This window comes from Aythya fuligula, chromosome 5 (genome assembly GCF_009819795.1).
Source record: "Aythya fuligula isolate bAytFul2 chromosome 5, bAytFul2.pri, whole genome shotgun sequence".
Classification (NCBI taxonomy): domain Eukaryota; kingdom Metazoa; phylum Chordata; class Aves; order Anseriformes; family Anatidae; genus Aythya; species Aythya fuligula.
In genome coordinates this window covers 53274865-53293643 of record NC_045563.1, presented here as the reverse complement: position 1 = coordinate 53293643, position 18779 = coordinate 53274865, and the positions used below count along the sequence as shown (strand labels likewise).

Here is an 18779-nt window from a genome sequence, read left to right as displayed (position 1 = left end):
TGGGACAAGTATTTCCTCTGAATCCTTTGCCTAGAACACAAGCAGGGCCCAGAGGCTCCTTACTGGAGGTTTTGTCAGTCCAATACACTCTGTCTGCATCACTACACCTAAAGGAATAGCCAGACTAGCCAGCAGGACTGGCATCTTGTATGAGCTATCAAATTATGCATTGTTTTCCACTGACCACACATCTTATTTTGTTCTGCTTTCTTCAGCAAGTGTCTGCCCCTGGCCATTTTTTCCACAGATATCCCTGGCTCTTTTTTCTGTCTTGACAGGAAGAGCAAGTCAACATACCAAAGCCGGTAAGGGGACATTGCTCTCCACCCACACTTCAGAGTTCTTCGATAAGGACATAGCACAGAAGGAACACATCCTTCCTATCCACTCTTGCTTTTTGCAGTCACTAACCGCCTAATATCTACAGGTACATCAATCAATGCCATTGTCTCCCCTTCTTGTAGAAACTTTAGATTTAAGAGCATGGTAGGGAAAGGATCTACTGTCATTGTAACAGAAATAAGCATTCATTTTTCATCTCTTAAGGACCTTGGTAAAGCTATCAGCAACATTCTGTGTGAGAGTTGGAAAGTGACATGGCTAGTATATTAATTCCTTATTAAAGAGCCTCTTTTCTGTTTGTACACTAAAGCACATCTGAAACATTTCTGCCATAGCAGAGGTAATTCTCAGAATAGCAACAATCACCCCAATTTGAGCATGATAGTGTTACTTAACATAGCAGTCACGAGTTGATTGTCCTAAAGCTGCACAGTTACAGACACTGGTCTTTTTTTTTATTGTGTGGTCAAAGGAGTGTCAATAAATGTGAGAGAGATTTTAATTGGGTTAGCAAGCTGGCTGTTGACCATGCAGTCAAACTATCATGAGAACCAGGCACCATCAAATAATCAGCACTGGGAATTGAGTAAAGCAGGAAGGGGGAATTGGCTCATGAAATTACACCCTTGCTGGACTTCAGACATTAACAGGATTGCACCAGAAGATCCTCACATTTGGCTCCAAACATTTTCACACTCAACCACGTTCCTGTTATGCTGAACATAATGAAATTTGTCTCAGTCCACATGGAGTTCTTCCAACCAAAACCTTTAGTTATATATAGTATAGAGAACTTGAGATATATTCTGGCCAAGAAATAACTATGAAGGTACACATTTCTACTTTGTAGTTACCTGTACTTATAACATTATTAAATTACACATGGAGCTAAAGAAGCATAGTTATTTGGTACTTGCAGTCCTAAGTTGTTACCACTTCCAACTCCCTTTAGCAGCACAAGGGCAGGAAATTACAAAGAGCTTAAGGCTGAGCTCACTACAGTGGCCACATATCTCTGAAAGTAAAGACAACTTGTCTAAACCTTTGAAAGGAAGCTCCAATAAGCAACTGATGGACAGAAACTGTAGTTGGTTCATACCTGCAGCTACGCACCTCTCTAACACTTCCAGTCTTCACTCTAAAAGAAAAGAAACAAGAAACATTGAGTACTCTCAAGTTAGAATCATAACAACAATCATTACAACATGAACTGCATCTTGCAAACAGCTGAGAAACATGAAAGCCCATTTCTAGTAACAAGTTATCATATGGTGGTAACAATCATATTTAGACTTCAAATAAATAAATAGAAGGGTACAAAAGAAAGGGGCAGCAGATGTCTTGTTTCCTATTACTATTCTGTGGATTTCTCCTACCTGTATGGCTTTTCATCTCAAGACAGAAGCAGTGTTACCACCAGCAGCACGCACAGTCCTAACCTACATTACAGTTTGAGAGCAGCAGCACTAACAGATGACAATGACCCTGCAGATGTGAACTCTAGTGTAAGACAGTAGAGATGGGAGCGTATGAAAAAAAGCTCTGAGTTAGGTAACACAAAGAACACCACAAGTAACAAGTGTTATTTCTCAAGCAAATCAAACAGGAACTATACAGACTCTTTGCACTCACATCTCGTAAGTCAGGGATGCTACTCAACTATCGACCCATAACACAAGCCAACATATATCGAAACACAAATTTTGGAAGTATTTATTTATTAAGAATTTCTTCTCTGCTTCCTCCTAGGTTGTACCCTATTTTGCAGAACTACATTTATGGCTGTCTAGCAACATTTAACAAAAAATCCACGTCTGCTTACATATCTATAGGCAAACAACCAAAACCAGTATTCATCTGCAATGCGAAGAGTTTTACAAGGCTATGTGAGTGCCCACATTTTCCCTGCTTTGCAGGCCTCTCCATAACCTTTGTTCTATATTCTTTCAGAAGTGTGCGTAAGTGATCCTTATCCTCTTCTAACTTATCTTTTAATATACCTGGATATTTGTCACATGTACTCATGCCTTCTTTTCCAGAGGGAGATCTCTTGAGATTTTATATCCTTATTTTAGAGTCATTTTAAAAATCATTCCTAATTAATTCAATTGTTTTAATTAAGTATTATACCCGATAAATGAACTCATAAGCCTGAACACAACAAAAAATGAGTTTTCTTATAACACTAGTTAAGAAAAATAAAAACCAATCCAGGAATTCTGATAAATTTAATTTAGTCATCTGAAATGTGCATTTTCAAAGTGATGAGTTCATTTATCTTTTCTAGAATATGACTGAAAACTAACTACTGGTCAGTTTACATTTTTATACTTTACATTTTTGTTTGGTTTCAGAATAATATTCAGAATAATGAATTCAGAAGAAACATTCATAACATTTCAAAATAGCACTACCTCCTACTAGCAAATATTTTACCTGAGTACACCTCCTTTCACCTCATCCACGTTCCACTGCTTTTTTTAAGTTTAATTAAAGCATATTTATTTATGGTCAAAACATGATCTCACAGTCCTGCTAATGACCCTAGCTTCAAAACATGTAATACAAATTTTATTTTTTCCTCCTTTCAATCTCAGACTTTGCAAGGTATTTAAGGCCTATGGAGTTGTCGTAAATGCTGAGTTGTATTGCTGTGATAATGAACTTTCAGTAAAACCTGAACTACACAGCTCACCAATCATGTAAATGCCTACGAATACAACAGTAAACAACTTTTTAAATGTTGGAAAGAAAACCTTCCCTTAGCACATATAACTATGTAACATTAGAGAACTAATTTAAAAACTTCAAAGGAGATGAAGTGCAGCTAACATAGCCAGAGGAACCCATAACTCTTGATACCTTTGGAAAATAGAAGGCATCTGATTGAATCAAAGAAAATCCAGCGCAATAAAAACTTTATAAAAACAAGTAGCAAACCTGATGACCACCTGTCTAGGAGAACACTCTTAAATCATAAGTGTTTCTCAAACCAAAATTGTTTCAGTGTGGCTGGTAATTGCATGCAGAACATAAACCCACTGAATACTTTATTCAAGTTTACACAGACAGACCTAGCCCAAGGGCCAAAGAATCTGGCAACCCTATTTCTTCTCAAAAGAAGTCAGAACTTGGATACTTCAGATGAAGGCACGTACAGCTGACACGTACCTAGCAAGGTGTGGAACAGAGCAATTTTGGTAATTAACTGACACAGCATTAGGCTTTAAGTGCAAACTGCAGACTGACCCCAGCCGAGCATTAGAGGCTGAGTTAACCATTTTTGTAGCTGCTTGAGCGTAGGTTCTTGTGCGGACAGCAAAACAATTCATAGGTGTAAATCAGGACATCACGGCTTTGGCAATGCTTTTCCCAGCAGTTACCCTCCTTGACTGATGTCCTGCACCAGATGCTGCTTCCAACCCCTGCTACGCACAGCTGGGAGGAGCGATGACGCCACGCGACAAGTCCGTGTCAAAAAAAGGAAGGTTTAATGCCCAGCCCTGCCAGAGCCTGGAGTGACAAACTACTCCTGGTGATAAACAAACAGCTGTAACTTCTGCTATGCCATACAACTCAAACAGAACTGCAGCTGGTAATGAGAATATATGGCTCTGGCCACTAAGTACTAGATGATGGAGATGAGCCCAATAAACCTAGCAATACCACTCTGCTACTTAGTGGGGAAACTTCAGTCTCCCTAGCACTCAGGACCATCTGTAAGCGATTACCGGATCAATTAATGGATTCCGATCGATGATAATACTGTCACAGTCAGCACTTGTCTAGACCAGTTAGTTCTGATTTCTGATTACACCTTCCAGGAATTTAATGTTTGTGGGATGTCAAGACTACCATTTACAATTAAAGAGTCTAACAGGTAAAACAGACCACACAGCTCCATCTCAGATACATCCTGATGCCAACCATCTCTCACATAAATCAATGTTACATCTGGCATCACAGTGGTTTTATACACTTTTAAGTACCAATATAAAACACTTGGAAACACGAGCGTAGAGGCTGTGAAGAGGAAGGCCTACACAAAGCAGGTGAAGTTTCACTTACTGCACAGCTCGGGTCCCAACCCACAGGGGGTACGCCACTTTCTAGCAAGCATTGCTTAGGAGACAGAAAGACAACAGAGATAGAAAGAAGAAACCTGACAGACCTGGAGGCTCCTACAGTGCCAAAAATTCACCCAAGAGGCAGACACACTTTCTAATCTGAGAATTTCCCGTCTTCCACTGCAATCTTGACACTGCCCAAACCTCTCAGCACCGTGCTCGATGCCAGCTCCCAGTCACTGTGCCTGCTCACTTTATTTCTGCAGCCAGTGCTGTCAAATATTTCCTTCAGCATCGCAGGCAAAAATACTAAGCTGCACCCAGGTTACCAGACAATCTGTACAGCTAGTAATTAGACCAGTTGAATTACTCACGACAGCTCCGTCAACTGTCAGAATTTACATTTGTTCGATTAACAGATGCAATAGGAAGAACAGAACACAGAATAAAAGAGGTACACATCTGGGATCAGCGCAGATCAGAACAAAAAAGGAGACGGGAAATCTCCTGATTGCTTGATGGATACTGAACGTGCCCCAGGAAGGCCTGCCAGCTGTAGCACAGTTTAATGTCTTATTAGGGGTAGAAGTTTGAGGTGTACTGAGCAGAAGCAAAATTCTCAGCTTAAACACGGTGCCTACTTCTAGAAGCAACAGCACTAAACTTTAACAACCTCATCCATTTCAGCCAGAAGATTCAAACACTAACACTTTCACTTTCCTAAGTGTAATGTTTATAAACACAGCTTGCATAGCTCCTTGTTGAAATAAGCCTGTTAGAAGGACAGCTAGGTATGTACTTTGTTTCCATGTGATCCAAGAAAGAATAGACTCAAACACAGAGGGAAAAGATCTGCGGTTAAGTCTCCTCACAAAGATCCTGAAACTAATGCCATCACCATGCTGTACTGATGCACCCAGTGGGTAAAAGAGGACAGAGTGCACATGACCATTCCCAGCATCTACTGTCAGCTTCAGACAGAAAACAATTTTGAGGCGTCCCAGTTTCTAAAATTCAGAATCTGAGTAAGAAATTAAGTAGGCCTGAAATTCCACATGTGCAAAAAGTTGAAGGATAAACACTCGTGTTTTGTTTCAAAGCAGCCCAACTAAGAAAGACTCATTTACCTTAAGCTTGTGTGTCCCTTACTTGGTTTATACTAGACAAATACTTGCTAAGAACTCTACCATGCATAACCTGCCATTGCCATGCCTGCAAACTAAAGAGGAAAAATAAGCTCAGTGATTTATTTACTTTTTTTTTTTTTTTTTGGTAACGAGCACATCACCAAGTCCTTTGCAGAAGCACATGGATATAACACCCAAATTATTCTCATTTACATCCACAAAGAACTGGCGTCAATGTTCTATTTTAAAAAATTAATATTGATTCAAATAACTTTCAAAAACAGGTAATTTTTATTAACACTTCGAGAGATTTAGCATTGAGTGTATAGAACTGAAACTCTCAAAAATATTTCATACTATTTCTTCATCAGAGGCAAACACAACGTTGCCGTGGGAACATTAACTTAGGAATGTCCTGACTTTTGTTCAAAAACCCAAGTGCAGTAAGATCTATTTCATTGCAAAGGAGTTCTTCCCAAGCTTCAGCTCAAGCTTTCTAAAGGTTTCTCTTTTGTCCTCACTTGTGTAACAGTTTCTTTTCTTTTTTTTTTTGGCAATATTTACCAACCTCTTCAACATCTTTATACTTTATTCATGATCTTTATCATGAAAACCACTGCATGTATTTTAGAAACACATTTTTCTCTGCAATAATTCAGTCTAAAACACACTGAAAACACATCAATAAATAACAACATGCAGCACTCTGAAACATTTTTTTTTCCGAGCACCATTCACAAATACAGCACCATGCTTAAGATAAACTTTTCTCTGCCTGAAGAAGCTTAATTGTCATGCTTTGCCATGAACATCTACAGAACATTCAGAGACTTTTTCCAACCAATTTCAGTCGCCTTCTACTCCACCCTCAAGGCTCATTTGGAGACCCTGAAACCCCCCATCCATCCAGGCTGCTAATTTTTTGTTTAATGCACTGGGACATCTGTGCCAAGGCAGCTTCACTCGCTTCTTGTGCTCTACCTAAGGCCCCATAAATGTTCCCCGCTGCAGAGGCTGGAGCCGTCACCCAATCAGGCTTTTGAGGAGAGGTGAGAGGGAAGAAGAGGGTGGGAAGGATCAAAACCATCCACATGCTGTGCCAAGAACTGGAGGCTCAAAACTTGCTCATAGTTTCAAGCACATATTTTCAGACGTTCTGCACTCGTTTCTCCATCAATTCTTTCCATTCCCTTTTCCTGGAAGGCACAGTATGACATCAGCTGCTTTCCACTGCTAGCAGGAGGAGACTCCAGAAGCTTTATGACAAAATAAGTGCTATAAATACAGTTTTGGCTACTTAAGGACACAAAGCAGACAAAATCCTCTTACATATCTTGTCACATTCTCTCTTTGTGTTTCTGTACCTTGCATCTAGATTCTGGAGGTTCTTCATACTTCCAGAATCAAAAATTCACATTTAACAATCAACATAGCACACTATCTTTTCTTTATCCTCCTGTTATGAATGTTCACCGATTTCTTCCCAAAAAAGACTAGCAGGCTTCTCAGCACAGCAGCACCAAATATAGCATGCATCAGATACCACATAAATAGTGAAATAAGTTATGACAACGTGACAACATCTAGTACCTTCCTGCCTAGGACCAAATGATATTTGTCACTGCAGGTAACACAACTCTTAACTAATTTGGGGAGGCTGTGTTTCTAGAGAAGACTGGATATAAGCTCTTTGAAAAGACAAAGAAATGGGGAGAAAATGCACAAGAATAGGCTAAAATAATCCTCCTGCAGATCCATTTTAATTCACTGCTCTTGCCAGAAGAATAGAGCACAACTCTTTCCTCCCCAGCCGTCCATTGCCACCTCTGTGTAACGGACCTGAGGAAGGAAGCGATCCAGGTTTGATCTCTCCTACCAACAACAGGAAAATAATAGTTTTAACCCAGACTTCTTCCAGGATTCAATTCACTGCACAACCTCACAAATGCTCTTGGCGGCACAAAGGAAAGGGAAAACGCATGAAAGACAGAACAAGCTTTTTTCAGAGCAATACCAGCATATGCTCAAATTACTCATGGAACTACATCATCTGATTTAGGTGCTGCACTTCTCTTAATTCTCTACTCATGTATCCCTTTTAGTTTTAAAGGCCCCAATCAATGAGGGCCCCAATATTTCTATTAGGAAAACACTAAGGTTTATAAGTGTGTGCACACTTCCATACAACTACTTTTACTGTCCCAATTTTTTAATCCATGGTCTTCTTCCATTAAAGACATTCCTTTATAAATTTAGCTAACTTCAAATGAACGCTGGACTTAATTCCAAATTTCCATAATCTTTCCAACCATTCACCCTTAACATGACGTCATTCATCAACTGCATGATTATGATGCTCTAAGAAAAAAAGATTTTAGTAAAGAATAAAAGTAATAAGAAAATACAGAAAATGACTCTTCCTGTGGATTTTCAGGCCCTTCAAAGGATGCCAGATAAAAGTTGTCTCCAACCTTGATGAAACTGTTTCTATGTACGAGATAATAATGCAGTTAATCCAGAATGGATTAACAGAATGGATTAACAAGTATTATCCCTTAAACTCAAAGTATATACACCAAATAGGATTTCCTGTCCTTACACATCTAAAGCATTACATTTTGCTACATGAATCACTGGAGCTTCTGGAAATAGGCGAAGTACGAAGTCACCCTTTTTGCACTAGCAGACAATAGGTACATGACAAGTTTACTACACAACTCAAAGCATCCACCTCCCATAAAACACACTGACAGCTTAGTTTGGCTCTGAACAATGTCACTCTTAAGTGCTGTTAAGAAGATTTTTACAAAATGGAAGATTTAAATCCCCTAGTGCCATTCTACAGCCTGGCTCTATCTTGCACCTACTCAAAGCATTTGGTGAACATGCATTTCTTCAGTGTTCTAGCCATTTATCATAGCATCTTTCATAGAATGGACAAAAAACATTTTTTTTTAATATGAAATAGCGTACATGTACTTCTAAGTGGCCTTTGAAACTGCCTAATTGTATGCCTGCTACAATGGGCAAAAAAAAAATGAAGTATGCTACGGGAGAATGTTTAAAAGTTGAATACAATTTTACAATCCTGATCACCAGCGTCAAACAATGCTAAAATTCGCTTTTAATTGCTACTGTAAACTTCGAAACAGTTGACATTGTTTTTGCCACTTTGTTCTGGCTAGTATAAATGAAAGGATGTCAGTCGGGGAGTCAGGAAGCAGAGAAGTAGGAAGAAAGGCAGAGGGCTTTAAGAGGATGTGAGAATTCGGAAACGCGCAAGGACACTTAAGAAAGAAAGCTTAGCCGCCTGGAAGTTGCGTGTTCACAATGAATTTCACAGCTTTCCCAGATGAAGATGGAAAAATTACCACACCGTATCCCCGTTACACAAAGAAGGATCTGAAAACAGACACACAACAAAGTTGCTTGAGTTCAAGCAGTCCAAGATTGAGAGGAGCCTCTGTCACACATCAATCACAGCTCCCTGCCTGCAGGCACAGTGGGATTCCCCAGTTCACCTCCTTAATTTGCTCCTTCCAAGTTTGAGGTACACACAGCTTTCTCGGCAGGAAATACGCTAGAGACACTGCAGTGGCAGGAAAGGAAAATAATTCAGACCAAGTTTCTGGAGCATTGTCCTCAAGAAAGATTTTTGACAAGATGCTACTTCTATTGCACAATTGAAACACTTTTGCTCAAATTTCAGGAACAAAAGGCCTGATTTCTGCTTGCATAGATAACCAAAAGGCAGCAGAATTTGTAAAGGGCAGTATCCCTTAAATCACTGAAAAAATACTTGGATCCTATTTTCCTTTTTTCCCCTCTCAATTTCTCGCTGGCATTAACGGTGCATCCAGTTGCTGCCACTATTTTGAGCGCCCTTCCACTACTCACAGAACGTCGTATCAACATGTGCTGCACTGCCAGCAGCCAGACTTGCTGTGCTATTTGTTCACCTGACCTACTGCTGACGAAAAGTAACTGAACAGCCAGCCCAGCACATGCAGGGCCTTAATACGAGGTTTATGCAAATGTACAGCCAGGGAAGTCCCAGCTACAAGTTCCCAGCTCTTCCTAAAAAGGTATTTCCTACAACTCCATCTCCCAGCACTAACTCTTCAAACTGTGCTGGCCAGCGTCTAGCTCATCAATCCCCCTCGCAACAGGCAATGGCAGCGTTAAGTTCTTCCAGGACAGGATCTAATTTCCATTAATCTTCATGGCTGACAGTGACAACAGACCTTTTATGGCCAGATACAGCCCCTGGCTAATCATTCCCCAAGGCAGGTAGGGATAGGAAAGCCCTGATCCCAGAAGACAGCAGCTCTTTTGGAGTTAAAAACTACGCTGCTGATGCCACTGCCACCCACTACATACCCTCCCTGCAAGACAACTGCCTTCCCCCCCTCCACTCCCAGTCCCTAGGCTCCCAGCTGGGTCAAACTGCATTTTACATAAAAAAAAAAAACAACAAAACATCCACGAACAGATCACCTTTCACTCGAACGCCAGTCCTCCCCAGAGACGCAGAGACAGACAGACAGACGGACGGACGGAACGACAGAGACTGTAAGCCCTGGCTCTCTCAATTCTGCTCGGCAAATGCCGAACGCACACCAGGCCAGCCCCAGCGCCTTGCTAGCTAGCGTGCTGCTGCTGTACAAATATAGAAAGCAGAAAGTGGAACGAGCGTTTCAGCAGAATAGATTCTGCTCGGCTCTCCGAGAGGGAGGGAGGGAGGAGCAGGGAGCTGAACTAGCCCAAGTGCTTTACCCATACATGGTCTCTGAAAGAGACCATCGCTACAACAAGTTCCTTCACACGCACGCACACTCGCTCGCTGTCACACCGTGCAGAGGAGGAAAAAAAAATTGAAGTGTACAAACTTCAGGAAGGAGTTACTGTTTGGAAACTGGCCCAAACCCACTTTGCTCGAGTCCACCTCAGTAACACAGAAATTCCCAACACTCTCCATCCAACAGAACCTGGCAGCAGCTCGGACACGGGACAAAAAACCTCCCTTCCAGGGAATCCCGACACTCACCAGCGCTTCAAGTAAGTACTGAACCGGTCTGGTCCTCCTTGTCACTTTTGGAAGCAAATATACACCCAGCTTCTTTGGGTTTACTTTTTTCTCCCCAAATCAAAATACTGTAATTTGCAATTACTGTAAATGTAATCTTTTTGAGCCCTTTCTCCCTTTTTAATTATTCTCCTGAACTGAGAAGCACAACCTTCCCCCTGGTTGATACAAGCTACACTGGAGACCTGCTATACCACGTCTGCTTTCCTAGCGGCCCTTCACGCCAATGCTTATACACAAACCAAGCCTCCTGCTATGCATTCTTCTTACATAAAAACAGAAGAAACCCACCTCTAGGCAGCGTCCCCTCCTGCCCCTTTTCACGTTCTGGTACAGAAAGACATAAGATCAGCTTAAATGAAAACTCAAATGCCTAAGTACTTGGAGAAAAAAATGCAGCGGAATCCCTGGATGTTTTAGTACACAGGTGTGACAGTCTGCAAACTCAAAATCAGTCTCATCTATATACAAATACATTATTTTTCATCTATATACAAATACATAATTTTTCGTACGAGAGGTTTATTGCCTTATGCTGCTGCCTGTTTCTTATATTTAGCATATCACTCATCGTATGTGGTGATGCGGAGCCATCTTAGAGAAGTTACCAGAAAAGTTCTCTCGTGTACATGGAGGTTGTAACTTTCAGCTACACCTGCAGTGTGGTAACTAATTCAGAACAAGAAGTGCACTACTCAGCCAGTTCCATTAACGTGACCTGCAATAAGCAGCAAAGTTCTTGTATTTGAAGCACCAAGCTGGATATTTTTCATATTTCACATGACTGAGATAATGGTTTAGGCTCCCTCCAAACTCAGGAATATACTGGTATACTCAAGAGTTAGCATCTGCCTAAGCAGATCTTGAAATATTTTCCTTACAAATAGGATCCAGAACATGTCCTAGTCCTGCTCCCTCAAAGCGATCATGAAACTCCTATTGAATTTAGCACTGAATGAAGCAGAAAATACTTCAAAGAACAAAGAAATTCTAAAGCAGATTCTGCAGCAGAGAATCAGCATCACGGGAACTTCTGTACTGTGAAATACACACAGCACAACCCAGAGCCAGCCTCTGACAGTGGTCAAACCCTGGTAGTGAATACACAACCCACAATGTAATATGGGTGGCTTTGCTCCATAAATACGAGGATATTTGCACTTTTCCTAAATCACCCAGCAAGAGATCACAGACTACTGAGCAATAAAAAGTGTGTCTTCGCAAGGTAAATATACAGCCCTTTTCCAGAGCTCCTGCACATTGCCCATTCCCAATGGCCGTTTGCAATAGCTCCTATGACCACCACGCAAAGACTCTATTGCTCTGAAGGCTTTTTTTTTTTTTTTTAAATTTGAAGTTTACATTTAAACAGGAATTTTTGGATAGTAAATAATGATCAGGCGCAGGTGACTTGGCAAGACAATTTTGAAACAGCATTCTACATGGGAATTTAAGACTGCAAGTGAGAGAAGAATTTATTTTACACTGTTGTGCCTACAGGAACTGCAAGAGCTAGACGTGACATTCAAAATATTTTTTCTGTTCCTGAAGGACCAATATTTCATTGCTTTCTCAGAGAAAAGAAGCATTCATCAAAGCTTTTACCTTGTAAAACGTTGCTGATATTAAGAGACTTGGTGTCCATCCTGTAAATCTCTATAGAGATTAAATTAAGGAAGATGCTATCCTTTTTGTATGTGGACTTGGATGTTGTCTGCTAAGATGCTTCATTAAAATTACAGACTTCATAAAAAACAGCTCCTCTGCGCTGGGAGAACAGGCACAAATCTTCCCTTTCCAAGGGACTCTGAAGGATCCCTGCATATCATGCATATGCTACAATTTCTTTTCAATGGTGTAGTTTAAGGCAAAAATAGCAAAAAATATTCATGGATTCAGTGAAAAAAGAATTTTAGAGAAGATATTTGAAGAACTGTGGTTTTACTTTGACACCCATAATACCGAAATGCAGCGGCAAAGATTTACATTATTATTGTGAAGAGCAAAGTACGAAATAGTCTGCAGATAGAAGGGAAAGCTTCCAGAAAGACCAATTTTGACGGAGGCAAGAAAAATAAGGCTGTGAAAAACTCCAAGTAATTTCAAGTAAAAACAACCTAAGCCACCACATAATTCAACTGAGTTTTTCTGAGAATGGAGAATTAGGTTCTGAGAGAACACATTATATGCAACCATAACAAAACGTTTTTCTGGAAAAAAAAAGCCTGCTAGATGTACAAGCATGACACACTCAACAATCACTCATCCTCTAATTCACACGCTCATTTAAGGCCTCTTTGAGGAGTGCTGCTAAAAAGGATGAAGAACCCAAAGTGTCTGCTCATTTTCCCGAATTTCAGCAATATCTAAACCAGTTATTCCAAATTAATATTTAAATATTAAGTAACTTCATGTGAAAAATCTAACAGCTGCAGTTAGATCAGCCCAGTTTGTATCATCTTAGTTTGTAACCACTCATGGAGCACGATTCCGGTTCTGGGCTAAGGCTTTCTCACGGTACACAAACACACACACTCATACCACAAACTGCTTCTCCAAAACCAAAATGCTTTTCTATGAGCTGAAAACTAGTGAAGATGCCTGTCCAACTAGGAGTCCTCAGTACTTGCTCCTCTTTGCTCACTGTTCATCCTGAATTCAGTCAGCAGCAATGGTTTTTCTTTTACAGCACACAGAGCTAAGATGGCTGAAAGTTTCAGACTTCCCAAGATGTCAGAAAGAAGACTTCCTTCACCTGGGATGACGACTGTGCCCTACTATTGCTGTCATAAACTAATAAGCCGGCTCTGCCTATCACACTTCAAACTTGCGAGCTATTTGTCCCTAGAGAAAAGCCTAATTTGCTCTGGAGCTTTAAAGCGGGTTACATTTTCTCCCTTACCTTAGCCAAATTTCCTGCTCCTAATGTATATTTTAGCTTTGAATCAGGTGTAAACAAGATGACGTTCAAATCACTTTCGGGAAATCTATGCTTGAAAGTATGAATTTATGCCCCAAGCACAAAGCATTTTGGCAGGACAATCTGTTGGAGACAGCAACAGCAGACAAGGTGGTATCTTGAATTTTTCCATATGACACAGGCATCTCTAATGACAGAAAGAAGTGCATTAAAGCCAGCAGTTACTTCTTCCAACAAAGACAGGCTCTCCTGCCTCCAAGAAATCTCACTACAGAGTAACAACTCAAGATACCGTGTCGCAAACCTTCATGGAAAAATACAATTGGAGGGCCTAGATAACTCTTCTCTATTTACAACTCCCATTCCAATAAACGTTTAAGTATTTTATCTTGCTTTGATTTATACCGTTGTGGCTGTTTTTTGCCCACCAAACTACTGATCAATGTATAAAAATGATATTTCTCACCTGAGGGCAGTTACCAAGGCAACAAATAACTCTGAACAGAGTCCTGGGGAATGGTAAACCAAAGGACAAGGAACAATATTGAAAATGCCTGGATTGTAATAAAGCATTAAGACATTTGTGGCAAGACTGATTAATAAGAACGCAGAAACATATCTGAGCCTGTTGGACTATGACTGCTGTTTCAGTGGTAAATCTCACACACTGGCTGGCAAACTGGACTGCCTCATGGACACATCCGTGATCAACAGCCTCTGTTTCAACAGCCAGAACAATCGGGGGTTCTTAGATCCTAGCTGGAGACTAATAACCAGGAAATTTCAGAAAGGAGAATTTATGTTACTTCTCATCTGGCTCAGTAAGTACCCTGAAACCCACTGAAATAAAACTTTAATTAGAGCAGGCCCTCTGAAGAGATTTGTGAGAGGAACCCAGAAGGCAAATGGATGAGATTAAGAAGAAATATCGTAAATAACAATCAATAGCCATATTGCAGAAAGAGATACAAGAAACAGTTAAGGAACAGTCTACTCGTAAACTCAGACATGGAAAGAAAAACACGTCAATTGCAGAACAATCATTCAAAAAAGCGAAGCCCTACACTTCCTTTAAATAAATACCAGCAATTATTTTGAAGGTGAGCACCAACTGAAAGGGAACAGCATACACCTTCAGAAAAAATACAAAAATTCCCTCGTATCATCATATTTTAAAATCCCTACTTATGGGTTCTGCCGGTTCATATATGCACACCCATGTCCCCGAGCAGATATAAGAACTGTGCTCCTACCCAGGAGGACCCTTCATCAGCAGAGATGCAACTGGACACAAAGCTGCAGGATGCAAGTTGTACCCCCCTTAACATTTCCTATAACACAGTAAAGGAACAAGTATTTTTAAACATCTGCCACAGCAGTATTATTTCTAACAAGGCTGCCTCTTAAAGACTCGGGTCCAAACACAACGCTGGGAAGAACAGTACCTCACGTTATGAAGAGCTCTCACGAATAGAGCTATGGGGAAGAAAAAAAAAAAAATGTGGCAGGTTTATTATGGATAAGCAATGCCAAATCAATACACACAGTTTTACTGGATCTGATGAACCGATCTATAGAAAACCAATAGAAACGAGAGCTAAAGGCAGCAGGAGATAATTTAGCAATTATTGTGATTGCAAGTTCAAAGACCTACGCCTGAAGGGACAGACAGACACAAGCAATTAAATAAATAAATAAATCAGGACACTCAGGAAGTCCGAGCTCGTGCAGACCAGCAGCAAAGCATGCTTCAGGATGCAAATCCCCGGCGAGCACCGTAAACCAGCGAGCTCCCAGCGAAACACGCCCAATGGCCACACTCGAGCGGCACAACACGAGAAAGCTGCAACATCAGAAAAAAAAATGCTCCCTGACAACTTCTGGCGGAGGAGAATGTCTGTGCCTTGGAGGTGAAAGCGTCTGGACCGCGATCCCTCAGGAATTTACAGGAGAGCGAAGGCTCCACGCTTTACTGTAACGCTGCCTCTCTGCTTCCTCCTCATTATAAAAGCCTCCCTATAAAAGCCTGGCGCTGTCATTAACCTTTATCGCCCCTCCACGCGCTTATCGGCCGCTTTACGACCGCTCTCTCCCGCTCTCCCTGCTTTTTTCCTCTTCCTCCCCGCTCCCTCCCAGCACCCCGCACCCCCACCCCCCCCAGCAGCCCCTAGCGAGGACCCGCAGCCGCCCCCCAGCCCCGGGAGGGCTGCAGGGAAGGGGCCGCTCCCCACCCCCGGGGGGCCTCGCTCGTACCTGCAGCGCCCCCGAGGCCCGGAGCCGCCTGAGGCGCTGCCAGCGCCCCGCTGCGCTGCGGCAAGAGGAGGCCTCCGGTGCCGGGCGGCCTGAGGGGAGCAGCGGGAGGAGGAGGAGGAGGAGGAGGAGGAAGAAGAGGAGGAGGAGGAGGGGGAGGTGGAGGAAGGCAGCCGTTACCTGCGCGAGGCGGGTCGCGCTGTCGGCGGGCTCCCCGCCGGCCGTGCCCGGCCCGAGCTCCTCCTGGCGGCCGCCGCCCTCACCTGCCCCGGGGGGATCCGCCCGCGCCCCGCTGCTCCCTGCGCCGCCTCAGGCCGGCTCCGCAAGATGGCGGCGCTTCCGGGACCAACCACGCCGGGCCCTAGGCGGGGGGGGGGACAGGCGGGGAGGGACGCGGCGGAGCCCCGCCTCTCGCAGCCTCCCCCCGCTCCGTTCCCTCCGTTCCCCCCCTTTCCCTCCGCGTGAGGTGCGCTCGCCCGGCGGCGGCGCGGAGGATGGGGGGGGTGGCGGCGCGGGCGCTGTTCTACCCGACGCTGGGCTACACCGCCCTGCGCGCCGCCCTGCCCGCCGCCCGCCGGCCCTGGCTGCACCGCATCGACCGCGCCGTGCTGCTCGGCGCCCTGCCGCTGCGGGGCCGCAGCCGAGCGGTGCGTGGGGAGAGGGGGGCTTTGGGGGGGGCTGGGGGGGAAACCGGGGCCCAACGGGGCCTGACCGGGCCCTAACGGGGCCTGACCGGGCCGCCTGTGCCCGCAGCTGGTGGCAGAGGAGAAGGTCCGAGCCGTGCTGACGCTGAACGAGGAGTACGAGACCCGCTACCTGTGCTGCTCCGCCCAGGTGAGCACCCCCGGGGGCCGGGCTCGCCCCCCCCGAAGGGATAAAAATAAAATAGAATAAAAAAACATAACAAAAATAACGTAAATAAAACGTAAAATAATGTAAACGTAAAATAAAGTAACATAACATAAAATAATGTAAACGTAAAATAAAGTAACATAACATAAAATAATAACATAAACATAAAATAACATAAAATAATGTAAACGTAAAATAAAGTAATATAACATAAAATAATAACATAAACGAAATAGCATAACATAATGTAAATGTAAAATAAAGTAACATAACATAAAATAATAACATAAACATAAAATAACACAACATAATGTAAACGTAAAATAAAGTAACATAACATAAAATAACATCAAATATCATAACATAAAATAACGTAACATAACACAAAATAACATTAAATATCATAACATAAAAAAAAACAAAATAAAAATAAAATAAAAATAACATAAAAATAAAAGGGTGTTAAGCGCTCAAGGGGCTGTCTCTGACAGGAATGGCAGGCGCTGGGGGTGGAGCAGCTGCGGCTCAGCACCGTGGACCTGAGCGGGGCGCCCAGCCTGGAGCAGCTGCAGCGGGGCGTCGAGTTCCTGCTGAGGCACCGCGAGCGAGGTAACAGCGTCTACGTGCACTGCAAGGCCGGGCGGTCCCGCAGCGCTACCATGGTGGCAGCGTATCTCATCCAGGTGAGAAGGGTGCTCGTAGTCTGGGCACACACGGCCAGCTTCTACAGCTTGGTTTTGCTCAAGAGCCCTGAGGTGCGTTGCCATCCCATGACTGTATGGCGTTTGGGCTGGGCACGCATTTCAGGGGAGGTGGACAGCCAGGCCCCAAGCTCACATCGCTCCCTGCTTCGTGGAACCTGGCAGACGCAAGATAAATCAACAAGCGAAGCTTACATTCACTGAACAGAAGATTAAGCTCTCTTTCCTAATCTATTTTATCTCTGTACACCTCGTTCACCTGCACTTACAACATTTAAAAGTACTGGCAAAGATGTCCTGGTCCTATGGGAAGGAGAAACTGCTGTTGTGACACAGCTTTGAAGCATGGCCTGATGCTATCTGTGGCTGGTTCTGGCAGATCAGTCAGACTTCAAGAAGCCGTTCAGTCTCCTGGCCCATTAACACAGCAAGTTCTGAACCCGTTTAGAATGCTTCTGAGATTCTTAATTCGTTCTAGGGCAGAACAGATGGAGATGGGAATAACAAGCTGCATGTGACGATAGGTTCACTGAGCAGATAAACCTCAGTTTTTGTTGTTTAGACTTCATGGTTATCTGAAACGATGAGCCACTCTGTGCCTTTCTATAAATACAATTCAGGAGCAAGAAAAATAGCTTTGGCTTTCTGAGTTCCACTACAGAGCCAACTAGGTAAACCAGCACTGAAAACAAAATCCCATTTGGGGATCCTACTGTTCAGCACTCCCTTGGGAGGCCTTTCCATAATGACGCTCTAAGTGCTGAAGTACACCAGAGGTACTACTGAAGTTTTAATTAAAAAAAAACTGCCCTTTTTCTCTGGTTTGGTGGGACTAGGACAGGAAACTACTCACAACATGAAGGAAGCATGAGTGAGGTAGAAAACCAAGGTCCAAGGCAGCAACCACCTCTTTAAGTGAGGAACTCACTTCATAGACTTGTACTGACACTCAGGCCCTCCTGAGGAAGATGAAGTAACCAGAAGGGACAAAGTAGCAGGTTCTCTAACAACGCTAACATTGCCTGTAGCATCTAGAAAGGCTCCATTAAGCAGTGCAAGGGTGGAATGGATTTTCACTTGCAGGGTTTTTGCCTTTTCAGCTGCATCACTGGACCCCCCAGGAAGCAATAGAGGCTATTGCCAAGATCCGTCCCCACATCCTCATTCGTCGTAAACAAGTCCAAGTCCTGGAGGCATTTCACAGGAACATGATTGCTGGGACAACTGCAGAGGGTCAGTAAGAACTATCAAAATCTCAGTCTCGTCTCCTTTAAAGAAAACTTAGGCCTTAATGAACTAACAAAGGCTTAGGTGCTGTACGTCTTGACCATCAATAAAGAAACTTTTACATAAATTACAGTAAATCTGGGCTGTTTCATTATAGCATTTTCTCTTAAGACTAGTCTTTTCTCTGGGAGCCCCACAGATCTCTCC

At 42.9% G+C, this 18779-nt stretch overlaps 2 protein-coding genes across 3 annotated transcripts in view; one reads left to right on the top strand and one right to left on the bottom strand.

Annotated features, from left to right (window-relative positions):
• CELF1 (CUGBP Elav-like family member 1) overlaps window positions 1-16105 on the bottom strand; it is a 54944-nt gene extending 38839 nt beyond the window's left edge. Inside the window, exons 1-2 of one of the 2 annotated variants that reach the window (XM_032188132.1) lie at window positions 16056-16105; window positions 1442-1480 (exon numbers count right to left, since the gene is read on the bottom strand). The gene's annotated coding sequence lies outside the window, so the exon portion shown is untranslated. Of the gene's footprint in view, window positions 1-1441; window positions 1481-15972 lie in introns of both variants that reach the window. The other variant, XM_032188131.1, reaches the window with a different exon arrangement.
• Window positions 16106-16286: 181 nt separating this feature from the next.
• Window positions 16287-18702, top strand: PTPMT1 (protein tyrosine phosphatase mitochondrial 1). The gene is made up of 4 exons (XM_032188140.1): window positions 16287-16439; window positions 16546-16626; window positions 17136-17327; window positions 18446-18702. Exons 1-4 carry the CDS (start codon window positions 16287-16289, stop codon window positions 18584-18586), a joined length of 567 nt encoding a protein of 188 aa, XP_032044031.1. The 3' UTR covers window positions 18587-18702.
• The last annotated feature ends 77 nt before the right edge of the window (window positions 18703-18779 follow it).